We start from the raw sequence: 20137 nt of genomic DNA, 5'->3' as shown, positions 1-20137 counted from the left end.
GGTAATTAAACAATCAAATCGAAAAATATTTAAAAAAAAAACAACAAAAAATGATACAGACTTTTAAATCTCGCACTCTAAAGATCGAGCTCGGTGAAGAACTGGCGTCCGTCGCCAATGTCCTTTCGATCGCAATACGGTACGGCCTTAAACTGGCACACTTTGTTGCCGTTCACGTCGAAACAGAACTCCTTGTAGCACGAAGAGCACAGATAGCCTGGCGAGTTGGGAAGCAGATTGTCGTGGTCGACGATCATCCAGCTGAAAAAATTGGATTTAATTGATGATTTTTGCGTTAATCGATTCTCTTTGGATTTTTTTTTCGAAAATTCGAACTCCGATAAAAACTATATTTTTCGGGGGTTTCAAAAAAAATTCCGAATTTCTAAATGCTACTACTCACTGCGCCGACGCCTCCTTGCACGTGTCACATGCAATTCTTCTGAAATTCCGTTCGACGAGGCGGCGTGGAAATTCGACGTTTGTGTGGGATTCATCTCTGCAAAAAAAATTATTCACAAAACATAGAAAAAAAAATTTAAAAAATATTTTTTTCGGGGTATTTTATTTGAAAAAAAAAACAATTTTGATAATCGAAAAATATAAATTTTGTTTAAATAATTGATAAAAACTTATTTTTTAGTGTTTTTTTCATAAACAATTTGAAAAAAATTTTTTAGTAAAAAAAAGAACACATAAATATTTGAGTTTTTTTTAAATCAAAATTTTCGATTTTTCCAGAATTTCCGTACCTCAGGCACAAGTCATTGAAGACGATGAGGTGCTCGCAGACGCCTTGATGAATGTAGACATATGGCTGACCGAGCCGACAAATGAGATCCCCGATCCTCGTCTCCGACATCTGTTTCACGTGCATCGGACCGATGTAGTCGAACTTTTTGGCCCAAGTTCGGATTGTGCTGAAAATTTGGGGTTTTTTGTTGAAATAGAGCAAAAAATAATATATTTCTGAAAAAAAAACCAAAAAATTCGTTTTTATCAACGAAAATGTCTTAATTTTCAGTTTTCTTTTGTTTTTTCCCGATTTTGCGGCGTAAAAAATCATTTTTTCTGAAGACTAACGAAAAATCAATAATTTTCAGAAAAAATTTGTTCCTTTTCGCTCAAAAACACTGAAAAACTTTTAGCCGGCACCCTTGCTCACATCGACGGATCCACAAACTGGTTGCCAGTGTTCGAGTCGATATAAAACGTGTCATGAATGAAGAACATCGACGACGGCCACTTATTTTTCGCCATATCCTTGAACGACGGCTTTTTCTCGCTAAAATCGTCGGAAAACGAGAAATCGATGGGGCACGAGAACGCGTTTTTCAGATCGCGAAGCGTGTGATCTCCGGTGAGCTCGAGCCGATCCGTGACCTTCATCAAACGTCCGAGGCGAATCTCGTGGTATTGAAGGGTACGGGTGTAGCCGAGATACACGGAAATGCTGATGATCAGGTCCTTTTCCGGATGGTCCATGTTCAGTTCGACTTTTGGCGTGGGCAAGGCGGCTTCTCCAACGGAAACCACTTCTTCCTTCACCTCGTCGATCTCATCATCCATAATTTCCTCTTTGATATAAGTCGGAGGCATCAGATGAGGCGATTTCCTTGCCAACGCTCTATGATCGATGTGATCGTAGCGGAGAGAGCGGAGCGCGATCGATTTGAACTGTGGATTGCGGCGCCTGGAGTTCTCGTCGAGCAGAATCGCTTGCGAGCCGAGCCGATTTCTCTCGATGCCACCGTCCATTTCTCTGTTGAAGACCATCGACGAAATGTGGGAGACGCTGGAAAATAGAAAAATAGTAGTTTTTAAGGGTAAAAAAATCGAAAAACCTACTCAATTTGGCGGTAAATGTCTTCCGTGATCTTCTCCGAGAGCCCCGTGGCCTGCTGGAAACTTTCTCAAGCGTTGGAGCCCGAAGCTAGAAGTTTGCATTCCTCTGCGGATGCTTTGGCGAAAAATGCGAACGTTCTGGAAATCAAAAAAAAATAATTTTAGGCCAGAATAACAAAAATTGGAGCTTACTTAAAGCATACAGGCGCAGAGATGAACGGCTGCTCATCTGACTTCATAACAATGTCCATTGACATTTTTCTGCAAAAAAATTGAGTGCAAATGAGTGAAAATGTGTGAAAATCGAGCGAAAATTAAAAAAAAAATCCCAAAATGGGAAGCAAACTATCAAAAACTCCAAGTTTCGTGGTGAAACCTAATACAAAACAGCCATGTGCCTTTAAATCCACCGTAATCCATGAGCACCGCCAAACTCTTCATTTTCGAATTTTGGCGAGCGATTTTTTGCAATTTTTGTGAAAATGTTTAATTTCTCCTAAAAAATCGAATTATAATAATTTTTTTCTTCAAAAATGTAAAAATAAAATAAAAGTGTTCAATAATTTTAAATTTCGCGTCAAAACCTTACTCAAAACAACCATGCACCTTTAAAAATCACCGTAACCCGGGCCACCGCGAAAAATTCAATTTTGAATTTTGATGCGCGGTAATTTAGCGATTTTCGTTGAAATTTACATGTTTTCCTCTCATTTTCACTCTTTTTTCCGTTGAAAATCCTAATTCCCAAAATTTTTCAGCGTCTACTAACCTGTATTCATTCATTTCCGTCTAAATGACCCCGAATCGTAGAAGCACGGACTCGTACAACATGCTCGGCGCGTCGTTCGATTTCGACCCGGATTTCTCGCTTTTGTCGAACAAAACTCACAAGAACAAGGTAGAATATTGCATAAAAACTTCTAATTTAAATAAAAAATATAATAAAAATTTAAAATTCGAATTTCCAGAATCCAAAGCCGCCGGTCAAGCTTCTTCCCTACCGCCACGGAAGCAACACCACCTCCTCCGACTTGGACAACTACATCTTCAACAGTGGATCGGGATCTTCCGACGATGAGACCCCACCACCAGCTGCTCCGATTTTCATTTCGCTCGAAGAGGTGCTGCTCAACGGGCTGCTCATCGATTTCGCAATCGATCCATCGGGCGTAAAGTTCTTGGAGGCCAACTATCCACTGGATTCCGAAGATCAGATTCGTAAAGCCGTCTTCGAGAAGCTCACTGAATCCACGACACTCTTCGTGGGGCTCTGCCACAGTCGAAATGGCAATTTCATCGTTCAGAAGCTCGTCGAGCTCGCAACACCGGCCGAGCAGCGGGAATTGCTTCGTCAAATGATCGACGGAGGGCTTTTGGTCATGTGCAAGGATAAATTCGCATGTCGAGTTGTGCAGTTGGCTCTGCAGGTGGGAGAAATACGTCTCGCCACGGGAATTCCGAAAAATAACTGAATTTTGGCTAAAATCACAATTTTTTGCTAAAGTGTCGCAGCGGTCGGAAATTGATTTTTCTTCGATATTAGCCGAAATTTTGCGATTTTTCCGCCGAAAAACGGTCCCCAGTCTCATCACGACAAATTTTTGTTAAAACAAAAAAGGTGTGCGCCTTCAAAGAGTACTGTAACTCCGAACTTTCATTGCTCCGGAATTTTTTTTAAATCGACGTTTCACTTTTTCCTTCTGTTTTTTTCCAAATTGCATGAAATTGGACGACAACTGTAGAAAAACATTGAAAATCAATTTTTAAAAAAATCCGCAGCAATGAAAGTTTAAAGTTACAGTACTACTTAAAGGTGCACACATTAACGAAAATTTTTTGTCGATGAAAAAAACATAAAAAATGGCTCTTAGAGGAAAATAATTAAATTTTAAGAAATTTTCCCGTAAAAATTGAAATTTGTTCAAAATATCGAAAAACGAAATTTTTCGATTTTGGTTTAAAAAAATCGCGACACAGAAAAGTTGGCAAAAAATTACGTTTTAGCTAAAATTAATCCATTTCTTCGAAATTTTTAGGGCTATTTTTGGTCTTTTTAGGCCTTGCCAGGTGTAATAAATCAATAATTTGTTAATTTCAGAAATTCGACCATTCCAACGTCTTCCAGCTCATCCAAGAGCTCAGCACATTCGACCTGGCGGCAATGTGCACTGATCAAATCTCGATCCACGTGATTCAACGTGTCGTCAAGCAACTTCCAGTTGACATGTGGACCTTTTTCGTGCATTTCCTCTCGTCAGGAGATTCACTGATGGCCGTGTGCCAGGACAAGTATGGATGTCGTCTCGTGCAACAGGTCATCGATAGACTCGCCGAGAATCCCAAGCTCCCGTGTTTCAAATTCCGTATTCAATTGTTGCATTCTCTGATGACGTGTATCGTCCGCAACTGCTACCGGCTGTCTTCCAACGAGTTCGCCAACTACGTCATCCAATACGTCATCAAATCGTCGGGCATCATGGAAATGTACAGAGACACTATCATCGATAAATGCCTGCTCCGTAACTTGCTCTCAATGTCACAGGACAAGTACGCGTCGCACGTCATCGAGGGAGCGTTCTTGTTTGCACCGCCCGCGTTGCTTCACGAGATGATGGAGGAGATTTTCAGTGGATATGTGAAGGATGTCGAGTTGAATCGTGATGCGTTGGATATTCTTCTGTTCCATCAGTATGGCAACTATGTCGTCCAGCAAATGATTTCGATTTGCACCGCCGCTTTAATTGGCAAAGAGTTAGTTTTTTTTTTTGTGATGAAACGTGGTAAAATTCCGGAAAACGGATTTTTAAAATTATTTAGCCGGAAAAAAAGAAGGAAAAACCTTTTATTTTTATCTAAAAGCTAATTTTTTGAAAAATTGAACATTTTTTGAAATAACAAAAAACCAAAAATCGACGCAATTTTTTAAATGATTTTCGCACCACAATACGGTACCAGGTCTCGACACGTCAATTTTTGGTTAAATTCGAAAAAAGTGCGCCTTTAAAGAGTACTTTAACTTCAAATTTTTATAGTCTACTTTTTCTCCCCTGGGTAGAAACTTAAGGATTTTGAATTCAAAAAAATCCATTTTTATCGAGAAACTATGACAAAGCGAGAAAAATACTGCATGTCGATTCGAGACCCCGGGTACCGTATTTTGATCGGAAAAACGTGAAATTTCGCGTCTGAGTATTATTTGAGTTCGGTGAAAAATTTTTTAAAAAATCAGAAATTCGTCTTCATAGAAAAATTTGAATTTTTTTCCGAAAATCCAGAAAGATCCAAAATTTCACAAAGGCAAAAAATTTCTGAACATTCCACGTATTTTGGCAATAGTTCTTAAAAAATCCACATGGTACTAAAGTTTCTGTAAATTTGCCCAATTTTTTTCTTCAAAAAATGATCCACGTGGCTTGGAAAACGGTTTTTTCCGGCAAACGGCAAATTGTCGGAACTAAAATTTTCGGCAAATTGTGATTCGGCACATTTTTTCTGAAAATTTCACAGTCTCAATTTTAATCGGCAAAATTGTACGCATCCTATAAATGTTCCTACATTTATTTTGAAAAGTCAGTAAAATCTATGAAAATATCTAAAGAAATCGGGAGAAAATTTCAAAAAGGCACAGTTTTAAGTGTTTCCGTCTTTTAAAAATCCTTTTAAAAACTTCCGGCAAATCGGCAATTTGCTGAATTTGCCGGAAAAAAAATTGCCGCCCACCCTGATTTGAATATTCACTAATTCTGTAAATCCAAGTGTTAAGGAAAATCTTGTTTTTTCCAGAGAACGTCAACTTCCACCAGCTATTCTGCTTCTCTACTCTGGATGGTACGAGAAAATGAAGCAGCGTGTGCTCCAACACGCCTCCCGTCTCGAGCGTTTCTCATCTGGAAAGAAGATTATCGATTCGGTGATGAGGCATGGAGTCCCTACTGCTGCAGCAATCAATGCACAAGCTGCACCATCATTAATGGAATTGACCGCCCAGTTTGACGCAATGTTCCCCTCGTTCCTGGCTCGTTGAGCATCTTCGACAATTATAGATTTATAGCCCCAGCGTTTTACTTCTTTTTTTTCACAAAATTCTAACCGTAATCCAGCGTAATTCATGTGTAATGGTAATCGATAGATAATAACCCACATTTCTACTCGCCCCAGCAATCACCTACTGCTCCTGTATTATGCAAATTTACATATCATTATTCATTATATATACATATAGCTTCACAATATTGCCACGTGTACATTTTCCCTGTTGTCATCTTTGTTTGTGAGTTGTAGGTCGCCACCAGAATCTTTTTTTGCCCGTTAATTATCTAAAAATTGACGTGGCCGTAATTTATCAAAATTCAAGCAATTTATCGATTTTTACTATTTAACAACAATTAAATACATATAAAGAACTTTCCTAATTTTCAACTGGAATATCAGGAAGCTTATACCCGAATAGCAAAAAGTCAAAATAATACATTTGAATTATTTTTCGCAACAAATACGGACTGCTCAAAACAGTTTCCTCGACGGCCGCCCGTTCCACGGAATCCATTGTGCTGTGTGGGGTCCGGTGATGGAGACTTCCGTCTGGAAAATTCATAGGAGTTGCAATTCCGCTCCATTGGGCTCTCTTGGGTCCCATTGTCCCCAATCAATTACGGTTTTCGCGGTGAGACCCAAACTTGATTAAGACTCACTAATAAAGTTAATTCCATTCTCATCAACTCCCCGCTCGGACAGCAGTCGAAGAAGTTGATTTGTGAAATTTGCACCGTCTAATTGAAAAATTTGGTATTTGACAAGATGAGACGAGAACTCGCATCTCCTGAAACGACAAATATATCAAATTTCACAATGCAAATGCGCTCCATTGAGACTTTATCTATAGAGCGCGTTTACCGATACCAAGATTGTGGGAAAAAGTGACTGTCGTCGAAATCGATTCCTTTATACGGATTTATCGACGAAACATGTTAAATTCTGGGCAAAATGCGGAAATTTATCGTTTTTTTGAGCTTTTCGAAGAAAAAAAATTGAGAGATTTTCAAAAAAATTATTTTTAAACATTTAATTTTCAAAGTTTTCAAAAATTCAGAAACATTTTAGTGTCAAAAGTTTAGCATTTTTGAAAAAAAAAACTCTTAAAAAAGTAAATCATGAATCATATATTATTGAAACTCCGAAGAGAAAATTGGTGGCCTAGTCTCGACGTCTTCGTTTATCCTCAGTCTGTCGAACGGGCAAGTTTAACGAAACTACCATTATGATACAGATTTAGAATTTCGAAACAATGACAGCAAATTGTGAAATGATTGAATCTCTTCTTTTTATTTTTTCCACGAGTTTTTGTCTGTTTTTGTGTTTTTGTAATCCATTACAGTTCACGTTATTTATTTATTTTTAGGGTCAATGAAATTTTTCCGAAATTTTGCAATTTTTTCTCCAAAAATACGGTGTTTCCGATCAGGGGTGAGCGGCAATCGGCGATCGGCGATCGCCGATCGCCGATCGCCGATGGAATTTTTCAATAAATTCATCTCGATTTTTAAAATCTCATGTTTTTTTTTACGATTGTTTTGTTGTTTTTAATTTTTTTTTTGAGTAAATGTTAATTTTTTCGTCGCATTTCCTTACCAAACATGTTGATTTTATTCATTTGTTATTGTTTTTATAAATAACTCGTTAAAATTGGTTTTTTTCAATATAAAAATATAGACGAACGCCGATCGCCGAAATTTTTCGGAAATTGGTGATCGCCGATCGCCGATTTTTTTGGGCGACTGCTCAGCCCTGTTTCCGATCTCGAAACGGCAACATTTTTGTTAAATTCAAAATTTTTAGAAAATAGATTATTTTTATTGTTATATTCCAGTTGTTTATTTCGCCGCGCCAAATGTTTGGAGCTACAGTACTCTTTAAAGGGACACTCATTTTCGCATTTAATCTAAATATTTATATAAATGTGTTGTGTCGAGACCGGAAACCGTATTTCGCCAAATTTTGCGCCTGAGCAATATTTAGCGATGCAAGTAGCGAGTTTTTTTTGAAATCGAAATGCAATCGCGCTCCAACGTCAATTGAAACGAAATCCTCTTCCCGTTTTGAGCATTTTTCGTATTTTTTAAAACAAAAATTAGCAAAAACTTTTGAAATCGGCAAAAAATTCTGTAATTATTTTGTTTATGCCAAAATTATGCTGTAAAAAAAAATTTTAATCCGCGGCAACGAAAGTTTGGCACTACAGTACTCTTTAAAGGCGCACAATGCAGGAATTAAAATTTCCGGCAAATCGGGAAACTGCCGGAATTGAAATTTCCGGCAAATCGACGAATTGCCGGAATTGAAATGTCCGGCAAATCGACGAAAAGCCGGAATTGAAATTTCCGAAAAATCGACGAGTTACCGGAATTGAAATTTCCGGCAAATCGGGAAATTGCCGGAATTGAAGTTTCCGGTAAAAACGACAAACGAGCTTGTACGGAAGATTATTTTCAAAAATTCAGAAAATGCATCAAAAGCTGGTTTTTGCAAAAATTCAAAAGTATAAGAAAATCATATAAAGTGCTTCTTTTTTCTTTTATAAAACTGTTCAGAATAATCATATTTTTCAGAAAATACCAAATAAAGTATGAGAGCTTGTACGGAAGATAATTTTTTAAAATTCAGAATATCAGAAATTCAAATTTCCGACAAACCGGCAAATTGCCGAAACTGAAAATTTCCGGCAAATTGGCAAATCGGCAAATTGTCGGAATTAAAAATTTGCCGAATTCGTCGACCTTTTAGCATTTAACAAAAGTTCGCGGGTACGGTAGCTGGAAAGTTGTGCTCGTGGCAGGACCCGCGTTCGCGATTCTAGCTCAATCTCTTTGAATAGCGTTAATATTTATTCATTTTTCCTGAAATATTTCATGAAAAGTTCCATAAATCATTCGTCACATCCATACAACGTCAATCCTCGCAGGCTCAATAAGCAACGTCTTCTGCAGTTATTGTTCCATTTTTCTTATGCTTCTGCATTTCCGTGCACAAAGATTTGAAGACGTTGTTCATTTCTTGCTTTGCAGCTTCCAGAACTCCTTGCCCAACTTCTCTTACTTTAGCTCTTTCAGCCAATTTGGCTATTGCCTCGTCTGGTATAGAAGACATCCCGTTGAAACAATTGGAATCGAAAATATTTGGAAATTCAATTTTAAGTGTGGAACAAAAATCGATTTTTTGTTTTTTTCCACGCAAATTCTTTTTTTTAATCGAACACGTTTCATCTCGCACCCTCTCCAAACCACGAATTTTTGTGCAAGTGCGCCCCACCGCACTACTCTTATTGCCAAGTCGCATCGACTTTTTTCCCCGTTTTTTCGGCTTTCAAAAATGGTCTGTTTGCCATGTATTTTTCTGCCAATAATGATGGCGATTTATATGAAATTTATAATGCCATATGTGTACAGGTAAGCTTTAAAAATGCTAAAATTCGGGAAATAAATTATTTTTTGTTCTTCAGAGTACTGCCACAGCGATGGGTGAACTTCCTGGACCCGATTCTCTATCCGACGTGCCCCGTGAAAATCCCGGAACCTGAGAATAAGAAAGAGGTTGAAGAAGAGAAAAAAGGTATTTATTTGAATTTAAAAACTTATAAATAAAATTAAAAAAAAAAAAAATTCAGACGCACCATGCTGCGCAAACACAACTGAAGCCACTGTGGAAACTGTGGAAACGAAGAAGGATCAATAAAAAATTCAATTAAATTATTTTTTCTCGAAAGTCTGTGATTCCTGATTTCTACTTAAATATTAAATGTCTCTATTGGAACCAACTCGATTCTCTCGCCATTTTCGTTGGAAATAAAGTGATTCACATTGACTGTTGTAGAGAAATACCAGGAATTGTGGTTGCCGTAGCGAATGAAGTAGAAGCTGGAAAATGGAGCATTTTTAGGTGAAAATTATTTTTAGATGCAAAACTTTTCGCTAAAACTGCGAAGCTTTATTTTCACGGGGTTCTAGCTTTCCTAAATTTAACTTTTCGTGCTCTATTGACAATTGCTCGCCGGACAACGCGTGGGAAAGTCGTGTACTCCACGCGGACAAATACATTTAGTTTTATAACCGATCCGCGACGCGATACGCAACGCACCATAAATCTACCCCAGATATGGCCGAGCCAAAATGGCCTAGTTCGGCAAACTCTTCCATTTCAATTTATGAGGGAAGCCAGAAATCCGTGTTTCAATTTGAAAATCCAATAATGGATTACTGTAATTTCTAACTTTTGTTGCAGCGGAATTTCTGTAGATTTGACATAGTATTTTGATTAAAAAGAACTGAAATTTAAAAAAAATTGGAAGAAAAACTTTGAAAAATCGATTATAACTCCATAGAGTTTGAATTTACTGTACTCTTTACAGGCGCACACTCTTTTCATCTAACAAAAATTTGTCGCGACGAGACCGGGTGTACCGTATTTTTTTGCGCCTGGGTAATATGTAACTAGACTTCAATTAAAACAACATAGAGCACATCACGTAGTGTCAGGCTAACCCATTACGGTTTGATCTACAAAAAATGCGGGAATTTTTTGCCCAAAAAAATGTGATGGCAGCACGTTCTTAATCATGCAAGATCAGTTGAGAACTCTGCGTCTCAACTCCCGCGTTTTTTGTAGATCTACGTAGATCAAACCAAAATGAGACACTCTGACACAACATGGCTCTTCTTAAGAGCACAAGAATTCATACTCACCCGTCAATTGGCACTGTATACTTCCAAGAATCAATTTGAGACAACGCGGGGCGTTCGCATCCAACGGTCATTTCCCGCCAAAGGTCCATGTCTTTCTGAATTTTTTTTTCAAATTTGAGCGTAAAATATGGTGTATTGAAGTGTTTTTTTGCTTACCGTATCTTCCTCCGAATGGAACATAAAATAATGGAAAGAGCTCTCATTGTGCAAAAAGAACTCGACCTCATCTCCCTTTTTCCATGAAAACTTTTGAACTGTATACTTCCCAGCTGGAACACTAATCGCCAATAGGCTCACTTTTTCTTTTTCCTTCTCATATTTTTTATTCATTTTGGGAAAGGGTGCCATCGGGAGGGAAGTGGTTTTTTCAAGATCTCCTCCTAGATCAGAAGGAAGGAAACATTTATCAGCGTGCTTTTGAATCGCACCGATCGCTGGCTCAGATGTAATCACAATTTTCTCCTTATAGTCTTCTGGTAGAAATGGAGAGCAGGCTTGATGGAGCACATTCACAAATGACGGAGCATTGACGATTATAATTTTTTGAAGAAGCTGTGGGTAATGGTCGAATAGTGTTCCCCACATGATACGATAGGGCCCTGTCAACACTGAAATAAGCTTCGGGCTGAACGAAATTCCATCCAAGTCCATAATAAAAAGACCACCACTTTGACGTCCCGTCTTTCTTTCGGCGGCCACCACTTTTTGATGGACACCCTCCATCATCTTCAGCTTGATTTGCATGAATTTGTGCATCTATAGGGATTAAAAGTATTAAGGGAACACAATATTCTGAGAATTCGTATTGAACAAGATATTTGACGCGCAAAATATCTCGTAGCGAAAACTACAGTAATCCTTTAAATGACTACTGTAGCGCTTGTGTCGATTTACGGGGGCTCGATTTACGAGATGAATTTCTTTCGAAAAGTTACAGCGATTCTGAATTTTCCGTAGGTTTTTCGTTTTTTCAAAATTATTTTTGTGTTTTTTTTTACTTGCATCGATTAATATATGATTTCCGTAAATCGACATAAGCGCTACAGTATTTCTTCTAAAGAATTACTGTAGTTTTCGCTACGAGATATTTTGCGCGTCAAATATGTGCACAATACGCATTCTCAGAATTTCGTGTTCGCGTAATAATATAACAGCTTTAAAGCAAGACTCACCAAAACGTTGTCCACTAGACCACTTATATCGATTTTTCCAGTTCTTTCAAACATTAACACCTTATTATCATCTTGATGGTTCTGCCCAATTACATCAATTGGGACGTATTTGTTCAGCTCATCTTCTTCCAGTTCAGTTTTACTGGAATAGGAGTTTAGGTCGATGGTTTTGCGAATATTTAGATGACGTTTCAGAGCCTGAAAATATTTTTTTTCTTTTAAAATTAAATATTTTTTAAACCAAAGTTTAGTTATTAGCATTCTAAAATCAGAATCCATATTTGAAACTTTATTATTTTGAGACAAACCCGCTTTCAATTAAAGTTATGTTGCACATGGCGTCAGGTTGCCCCATAGCGGTTTGATCTACCAAAAATGCGGAAATTTTTTTTCCCAAAAAAATGTGGCGTCAGCACGTTCTTAACCATGCAAAATCAGTTGAGAGGTCTGCGTCTAAATTCCCGCATTTTTTGTAGATCAAACCGTTCTGGGACATTCTGACACCATGTGATGTTGTTTAGAAATGGTGGTACTTGTGTATTACATGCCCTCATTTTTAAATCAAATTTAATGTTCATTAATTTCTCCATTTAAATTAAACGTGATATACATTTTCCCTTTTTAGGCTTAGAAATTGCTATTTTCTAAGCCTAAAAATACAAAAGTGTGGTTCACGTTTTTATTTCGCATAACTTAAAAAATTACTAATAAAATGAGGGCATGTAATACACAAGTACCGAAATGGTCCAATACAGTGCGTTTTTTTTTCCACTTCTATGACTTTAAAGAGAGGCGCTTTTATGCGGAATGGTCTTGGTGTCATCATTTCAGCAGTTTCTGTGTAAAATTCGCGTAGATCACGAGTAGATCACAAAATATTTATTTATTATTTCGTATTTATGTTGCTTTTTCATTGTGATCTACAAATTCATTGTGATCTACTCGTGATCTGCGCGAATGTTACACAGAAACTGCTGAAATGATGACTTAATGCGCGTCAAGACCATTCCGCATAAAAGCGCCTCCCTTTAAAGTCATAGAAGTGGAAAAAACGCACTGTAATTGGATGTGCATCTTTAAGATTATTGTACCCACTGACTTTTTTTGCGCACATTTCGCTGCGAGACCAAACGGCATAATATTTAATGCTCACTAGGTAAAAATGCTAAGAAAATTGAAGCTCGAACTATTCGGAGCTACATATTAGATACATATCGAGCGATAGTTTTCAAATATTGATTTTCAAGCTATAATTCCTGAAAAAAGCAAAACTTCTGCTCGTAACATGTGCAAACCAACCTTGGCTGCCTCCTCCTCCTCATTTCCGTAGGCGACCAGCCATCTGTACACGTTGAATTCATGAGCACAATAGTCGTCGTCACGAGCGTCAATTGAGTCAATGATACGTAGAATAGCCGCTTTTTCTACAGGATTTGGCGACATTTGTCAAGGGATGTTCAAGTGCAAACTGAATTCTTCAACATACACCGATGCCTTCTATAGATTTCGATCTGCGCGTCTGTATATATCGCCGAAAATTAGATGTAGGAATTCGATAGAGAAGTAGGCACCTCTGTTTACCGGGATGTGGCTTTGTAGCTTCGTTAGAGCTAATTTGCATATGGGAATTTTTTTCGCGAAACTTTGATATTTCAGTATAAAAGCGTATTTTTGTCGGAATTTTGTTTATAAAGTGATTATTTGGTACTTTATTCTCATAAGTTCAGACAAATACGCCCTCGTGTATCGTAATTCCGCGAAATTTCAACTTGTCAGTTTACGCGTGGTGTCGGAGTGTCCCATTTCGGTTTGACCTACGGAAATTGCGGGAATTTGGACGCTGGTTTCTCAACTGATTTCGCATGTATCACATAATTTCGCAATATAACATAAATCACTATATTATCCACCATTTTAGCCGGTGAGGAAATGTGTCCCAGCCATTTTGGGTGGGAAAAAATATTTTGTTAATTTAGGTGTTTATTTATATGAAAGTGATGAATTTGTTTCAAAAAAGTGCTTGTCCTACGTGTTATTCTGGTGTGGGTGGTTTGGGCTGTCCCAGGTAAGCCAGTTTTATACTACTAGTGAGAGTGTACTGACGTCACATTTTTCTAACAAGGAAAGGAAGTCAATCTAGTCCCGGATTTTGAATCGAGACCTTTATTCCGTTTTACCAAGCATTTACCATTCGGCCATCAATCCCTGATTTTTATTGTTTATGTAAATTATTTATTTATTTTTTTTATTTTTATTGTTTATGTTTTGTATATGTAAAATGAATAAATACGAAATAGTATTGAAAACAAGGAGGGCGCAGAGAAAAATTTTCAGATGGCGCTTTCAGGGGTTCAGAGTTGAGTTCCGCCGCTAAAATTTTTGTGGTGATCTAGGCTAACCATAAGCTTTCAAATGACATACGTCTCGATTCGAAGTCCGGGACTAGATTAACTTACTTTCCTTGTAAGGAAGAAATTCCCGCATTTTTGGTAGATCAAACCGCTATGGGACAACCTGACACCACGCGAGTTCAAAGGCGCTGCCAACCTTCCGAATGGGTCTCGCCACGATCTCAGCCAAATTGATAGCTAGGGATCTGGAAATTCACATACGTGTTCATTCAATGTTGGAAATAAAGTTGCTAAAAAATCAAGATTTAGGTATACAAAGAAAACCTGGGTTTGTCATACAACTTTTTGTACATCACGTGTTTTCAGCTCGACCATTCGGTGTAATTTGTGCAAACACCGTCACGCGCAAATGCAGACATTTTTGCACGCGCTGCGGTGAAATTCCTCTTGGGGAATTCAAATATTTTTTCCCGCCTTTTTTGAAAATTTTCGAGGCGTTGGTCGAGCTGAATACACGTGTACATTATGTTCTGTTCCCGTAAGTGAACTAAAGATGTACAAAACCTTCCGATTTTTTTTCGAACTTTGTCTTAAAGTTTAAAAAAATTGGGCTGCTCCATTAGATTCCCTTGCTTCGTGAAATTTTTTGTCGGGATTTTGTTGAAAAAGGGAAATTCGCCATTATTGCAAAAGATCACATTCGTCTAAATTTTATTGCTCCAACATTTGGTCGACATATCTCACAGATGCCTTCATTTTCTTCTCAATTCTTTTCGCCCGATCACCACCACATATATAAACTATTAAAAGCGTTGAAACTGGTGTGAAATTGAGAGAAAAAGATAGAGAGAGAAACGATTTGAGGATGTTCTTGTTGCAACCAATTGTCGGCCAAAAGACGCAGACAAGTATACATACACCGTGTCCATCCCAAAGAGGCCGGTTACGATATTTGCGCCCATCCGCCGTCGCTTTTTGCCTCCCTCCTTGTCTCGAACCGTCTGTGTCTCGTGTTCCCTCATCTCTTTTCCATCTCGTTTGAGTACTCTTTTCCTCGTCGCTTTGCGTGTTGCGTGCATATTCCGAACAGTTTTTATTGTGCTTTCGTAATGTAACTTTTTCCAGATGAAACTGTGGTTTTTTTTTTTTTGAATTTCGAGCCAAAATGCTTGTCGAGTGTGCAATTTGTCGTCAGTTGAGGTGTTTTTTGTGCAAACACCGCGATACGCTTATTTGAAAAATAATTCCCCGCTAAAGTTTTTTTGGTTGTTTTTTAACTTTATTTTGATGGTTTTCAATGATTTTTTTTCGCTAAATTGGTGTAAAAAATTAAAAATTATCGATTTCTTCATCTCAAGTACTCTTTTTCTTCTGAAAATCGTGCTTCGCCTCTGTTTTGTACTTCGTTCACTCCCTTTTTCTCTTTTTCAAACTTATCTTCAGCTAGCTTTTGACTTTTCATGGATAATTCAGTATTTAACATGCTCTACTCGCTTCCCGTGCTCATCTATTTGTCGCCGGAATGAAATATAATCCCCTCCATTGCAATTAGTGTGACATTTGGCATACCATCCGCCGGAATTATCATAGAATTTTGGCAGGACATCGGGTGCCGTCCGTCCTTCCTCTTGGAGTCGCGTTGACGTTCGTAGTGTCCGTTCTCTGTCGGCTCCATTTCTAGCGCACTATTTCGGACCTCGTCACTCCAAGCACATTTCAATTGCATTGGTCATCGAAGAAAGGCTTGGGACGGGGGGAAAGACCCGGGCGAGCGCTCTCTCTCTACGCTCTCTTCACGGCCATCGCTCTCTTCCCAATTACCCTCTTTAAATCTTCCACCACTGATCTTTCTTCTCGTCAAAGCACATTCTGCAAAGTCTCGTCTCTAGTACTTGAGTGATTATTTCATGTCGTTTTCGTTTTTTAGAACCTTTTCTATTTCGTAAACTAAATAATAGTAGCTAATACTAAAGTATATCCGATTTCGAAATATTTCTAGTTCACTGGACACTGGGTGTGGCTCGAGCGTTCACTTGCATTCCACTCGCCGTACGACACATTCCCGCATAAACTAGCTGATAAAGTGTTTTTCTTATCTCTCTGATAGTGTAAAACCGTTCATTTTTCCAAAAACCCAGTTTTTATAATGCAGAAAAACTATTTTCTATCGATTTTAATTTGCCTCGAGATGGCCCATTTGTCTCCTCATCCCCTCAACGAGCGCCCCCACTTTGTCCCTTAATTTCGGCTCTCTTCGAAAATGATTGTCATTCCCTCCTACCAGCCAGCTTTAGTGGCCCCTTCGCACCATTTGTTCGCAAGATTAAGTGTTTTTGTTCCTGATTCACCATGTTATTTATCTCCTTTTCCCGATCTAGACCCTGTCCTGCCATTTATAAAAAAGGAGACACCCGACGAGGCTCGAGGTGCGAACCGCCACGAAGATTGATTTCGCAAGAACTTCGTCGTGTCCTTCTCTTCTTATTCCCATCTTCCACTGACTCATTACTACGCCTTCTTGCGGTCAATTTTTGCTTGACGTCTTCTCCATGTCTCAACTGTCTTCAATCGATACTCTCATACACAACAGTGTGAGTTGCTTATCGTTTCCCGGTATGTGTGTGTGGGGGGCGCCGTCTCTTATTCGTCTCGCACTCCGAGACAAGTGTTTTGTTTCTCTCTCATCTTCCATCAGTTCCTACCGGTTTTGTTCAGTTCACACCATCATCATCAAACTGTGAGCTCGTACGAAATCAAGCCTAATTTCCGTTGGGGGCGCCGCAAGAGAAATTAGGCGACGGGGTTTTATGGTTTTTACGAAGGCCCAATGCTACTCGAGGATGGCTCGCAAACAAGTTTTTGCGTGCTTCTCATCAAGTTAGGGTTAGCAGTAGACAAAGTTATTCTCTTTTATTTTCGTTTGCTTGGAGGTTTTCCTCTGTTTTTTCTTCTTCTTTCTTTTGTAAAAACTAACGTCACCTTTCAAGCTCAGGATGGGGCGGAAGTGAATTTCAATGGGGCGGAAGTGAATTTCCGTCTGTGAGCCCGACAATTTTTCAGTCAAAAAGGTTGTTTTTATTCCGTTTGTTTTTGTCTCGCCAAGAAGTCATTCTTTTCTAGAGTATTTTCCTCAAAATTTCTTCCTATTCAATATTACATTATCATTGTTCGAATCTAATGTCAAGAATTCGTCTGTCTAGGATTTTCCAATTCCCAGAATGAGTGATATACGTATAAATGTATAAAATTGGAACGGCATAGGCTGACTGCTCAATGGGCTCCCCACTAACCCTCTTGAAATATGGCCTCATTCCGCTCTCTTCTCGTCTTTGTCCTTGGTCCGTCCGGCAGTCCCCTTCTTCAGAAAGTCATCGACTTTACATTTATTCCAAGGGGTGCGCGGCAATTGCCGTTCGGCAAATTTTTTGCCGACAAATGCGGCGATTTGCCGGAAATTTGCCGGTTTGCCAGAAATTATCAATTCCGGCACATGATCGATTTTTCGGAAATTTTCAATTCTGGCAATTTGCCGATTTGCCGAAAATCTAAAATTCTGGCAATTTGACGTTTTACCGATTTGCCGGAAATTTTTAATTCCGGCAATTTGCCGATTTGCCGGAAATGTTCGATTCCAGCAATTTACCAATTTGCCGGAAATTTTCAACTCCGGCAATTTACCAGTTTGCCGGAAATTTTCAATTCCGGCAATTTACCGATTTGCCGGAAATGTTTAATTACAACAATTTGACGGTTTACTGATTTGCCGGAAATTTTTAATTCCGGCAATTTGCCGATTTGCCGGAAATTTTCAATTTCGATTTTCCGAAAATTTAATTCCGGCAATTTATCCATTTGCCGGAAATTTCAAATCCGGCAATTTACCGATTTGCCGGAAATTTTTAATTCCGGCAATTTGCCGATTTGCCGGAAATGTTCGATTCCAGCAATTTACCAATTTGCCGGAAATTTTCAACTCCGGCAATTTACCAGTTTGCCGGAAATTTTCAATTCCGGCAATTTACCGATTTGCCGGAAATGTTTAATTACAACAATTTGACGGTTTACTGATTTGCCGGAAATTTTTAATTCCGGCAATTTGCCGATTTGCCGGAAATTTCCAATTTCGATTTTCCGAAAATTTAATTCCGGCAATTTATCCATTTGCCGGAAACTTCAAATCCGGCAATTTACCGATTTGCCGGAAATTTTCAATTCCAGCAATTTACCGATTTGTCGGAAATTTACCGATTTGCCGGAAATTTCAAATCCTGAAATTTTCCGATTTGCCGGAAACTTGCCTATTTGTCGAATGTTTCGATTCCGGCAAATTACCGATTTGCCTGAAATTTCAAATCCTGAAATTTGCCTATTTGTCGAAAGTTTCAATTCCGACTATTTGCCTATTTGTTGGAAATTTCAAATCCTGAAATTTACCGATGTGCCGGAAATTTCAATTCCAGCAATTTGCAGATTTGCCCAAAATTTATATTCCAGCAATTACCGATTCGCCGGAAATTTGCCTATTTGCCGGAAGTTTCGATTCCGGCAATTTATCGGTTTGCCGGAAATTTCAAATCCTGAAATTTGCCGATTTTCCTATCTACCGGAAAAAAAAACTTCCTCTTTCTCAATTTCTCCTTTTTTGTGTTGAATAGCACAAAAAACAGAAACAAAAATGAATGAAAGAAGCGACACACACAAAACGGCGAATCATAATAAATGCAAAGCAGTAGATTTTGCCTTTCGTGCCTACCACTCAATATTAAATGTCAGTTGGGACTTCGTGGTAGATTCAGTGCTTTTTACCTACTCGCGCTCCCTTATTTGCTCTCATGCTCCATTTTTTTCCGGCTTTGTGTGCAAAAGTTAGGTTTTAACTTTTTTTCTCGCAGTTTTTCTAATAATAACTTTTATATACTTCTAACGCTAAACTCTTGAGTTTTGGTCAGATATTATTTTGAGATAGAAAATCTCTTCAAGATGAATGATTATGAAAAAACTGTAGCGAAATAAAGAAATCGTCGCCTCGAGTGCAAATATTTGAGAGATTCATCGTCGGCAATCAGTTGGCATTTACTTTGTTTGAAATAGGGTTCATGCCGGCCCGGCACGCCGCGAGAAAAAGTTATCAAAGATGATATAGTTGCAAAATTTACTGCTTTTTGTCTAGTGGAATGAACTGTTCAGCAAAATCTTTTTTGTTACAGCGGGATTTGAATAGTTATTCTCAAGATTTACTAAACTACCTGTATTTTTATTGTTTTATTCAAGTTTTTTGAAAGAATAAATATAATTTCATCGAAAAAGCTATGAAAAACCGATTTAAATCCCATAGCAACAAAAACTTGAAACTACAGTACTCTTTAAAGGCGCACACCTTTCTGCATTTTTCGTAACACTTTTCGTGTCGAGGCCAGGCGCGATTTTTTTGCGATTTTCGGACATCAAAGGAAATACACCCACTGATTTTTTGCAAGTGTTTTGATTTTATTGACAATTGAAAGAAAAATCTATTTCCCCGTTGAACTGCCCACCTTTTCCAACAAAAAAAAAACCGCGCTTGCTTCCCAGAAAAGGGCAGGTTTCTAACGGGAACCCCCATATACTCCCCACTGTCACTTATTCTTGTATAACTATGATTCAATCAAGATGTTTGTGTTGTGCGGGAGCTCTCTCTCAACCCGGCAGGAAGACTATATGACTCACCGTCGTCTTTTGTGTGTCTGTGTGTCTTCGCACTTTGTGATCCCTCGCTATCATTTTCCCGCTCTACCCGTATGACCCGTCATCTTTATGTCCATATTTTTTTCTTTTCTCTTTTTTTTTAATCTTTGCCCACCCTCAACTATTAGTAATTTTAAGTTCCACTCAGGAATTTAATGTTGGCCCAATTTTTTTCCATTAAAATTTGGTGTTAAATTAATTGATTTATTTGAAAATAACATTTCTTTTAGTTCGAAAATGCTGAAAACTTACTTTTATTTATTTTTTAAAAATTTTTTGAATTGAAATTAAATGTATTTTCTATTTTTCT

At 38.2% G+C, this 20137-nt stretch overlaps 3 protein-coding genes, 5 non-coding genes and 2 pseudogenes across 10 annotated transcripts; 3 read left to right on the top strand and 7 right to left on the bottom strand.

Annotated features, from left to right (window-relative positions):
* Positions 1 to 73: 73 nt before the first annotated feature.
* F18A11.6 lies at positions 74 to 2098 on the bottom strand (annotated as a pseudogene). The gene is made up of 6 exons: positions 2034 to 2098; positions 1845 to 1979; positions 1162 to 1791; positions 749 to 916; positions 400 to 495; positions 74 to 257 (listed from the first exon to the last, which is right to left on the bottom strand). Coding segments are annotated over exons 1-6 (1278 nt in total).
* Positions 2099 to 2603: 505 nt separating this feature from the next.
* puf-6 (Pumilio domain-containing protein 6) lies at positions 2604 to 6257 on the top strand. Its single transcript, NM_064372.8, has 4 exons — positions 2604 to 2743; positions 2814 to 3272; positions 3944 to 4596; positions 5629 to 6257. The coding sequence occupies exons 1-4, from the start codon at positions 2639 to 2641 to the stop codon at positions 5867 to 5869; spliced, it is 1458 nt and encodes a 485-aa protein (NP_496773.1). The 5' UTR covers positions 2604 to 2638; the 3' UTR covers positions 5870 to 6257.
* On the bottom strand, positions 6255 to 6797 carry F18A11.7 (annotated as a pseudogene). Its single transcript has 3 exons — positions 6739 to 6797; positions 6537 to 6664; positions 6255 to 6426 (listed from the first exon to the last, which is right to left on the bottom strand). Coding segments are annotated over exons 1-3 (359 nt in total).
* A 2410-nt stretch (positions 6798 to 9207) lies between these two features.
* F18A11.3 (UPF0729 protein F18A11.3) lies at positions 9208 to 9701 on the top strand. Its single transcript, NM_064371.6, has 3 exons — positions 9208 to 9287; positions 9341 to 9450; positions 9506 to 9701. The coding sequence occupies exons 1-3, from the start codon at positions 9211 to 9213 to the stop codon at positions 9571 to 9573; spliced, it is 255 nt and encodes an 84-aa protein (NP_496772.2). The 5' UTR covers positions 9208 to 9210; the 3' UTR covers positions 9574 to 9701.
* Positions 9444 to 13271, bottom strand: F18A11.2 (CRAL-TRIO domain-containing protein). The gene is made up of 5 exons (NM_064370.6): positions 13052 to 13271; positions 11753 to 11950; positions 10737 to 11336; positions 10581 to 10675; positions 9444 to 9755 (listed from the first exon to the last, which is right to left on the bottom strand). The coding sequence occupies exons 1-5, from the start codon at positions 13193 to 13195 to the stop codon at positions 9626 to 9628; spliced, it is 1167 nt and encodes a 388-aa protein (NP_496771.1). The 5' UTR covers positions 13196 to 13271; the 3' UTR covers positions 9444 to 9625.
* Positions 13272 to 14836: 1565 nt separating this feature from the next.
* F18A11.12 lies at positions 14837 to 14976 on the top strand. The gene has a single exon (NR_051819.1). It is a non-coding gene; the product is annotated as an Unclassified non-coding RNA F18A11.12 (non-coding RNA).
* Positions 14977 to 16099: 1123 nt separating this feature from the next.
* On the bottom strand, positions 16100 to 16233 carry F18A11.8. Its single transcript, NR_051818.1, has one exon. It is a non-coding gene; the product is annotated as an Unclassified non-coding RNA F18A11.8 (non-coding RNA).
* A 61-nt stretch (positions 16234 to 16294) lies between these two features.
* Positions 16295 to 16412, bottom strand: F18A11.10. Its single transcript, NR_051817.1, has one exon. It is a non-coding gene; the product is annotated as an Unclassified non-coding RNA F18A11.10 (non-coding RNA).
* A 75-nt stretch (positions 16413 to 16487) lies between these two features.
* Positions 16488 to 16609, bottom strand: F18A11.11. Its single transcript, NR_051816.1, has one exon. It is a non-coding gene; the product is annotated as an Unclassified non-coding RNA F18A11.11 (non-coding RNA).
* A 720-nt stretch (positions 16610 to 17329) lies between these two features.
* Positions 17330 to 17449, bottom strand: F18A11.9. Its single transcript, NR_051815.1, has one exon. It is a non-coding gene; the product is annotated as an Unclassified non-coding RNA F18A11.9 (non-coding RNA).
* Between the last annotated feature and the right edge of the window lie 2688 nt (positions 17450 to 20137).

The sequence above is a fragment of the Caenorhabditis elegans genome, chromosome II (assembly GCF_000002985.6).
Source record: "Caenorhabditis elegans chromosome II".
NCBI classification, from domain to species: domain Eukaryota; kingdom Metazoa; phylum Nematoda; class Chromadorea; order Rhabditida; family Rhabditidae; genus Caenorhabditis; species Caenorhabditis elegans.
Note: the sequence above shows the minus strand (reverse complement) of the source record. Positions and strands in the feature narration are given on the sequence as shown.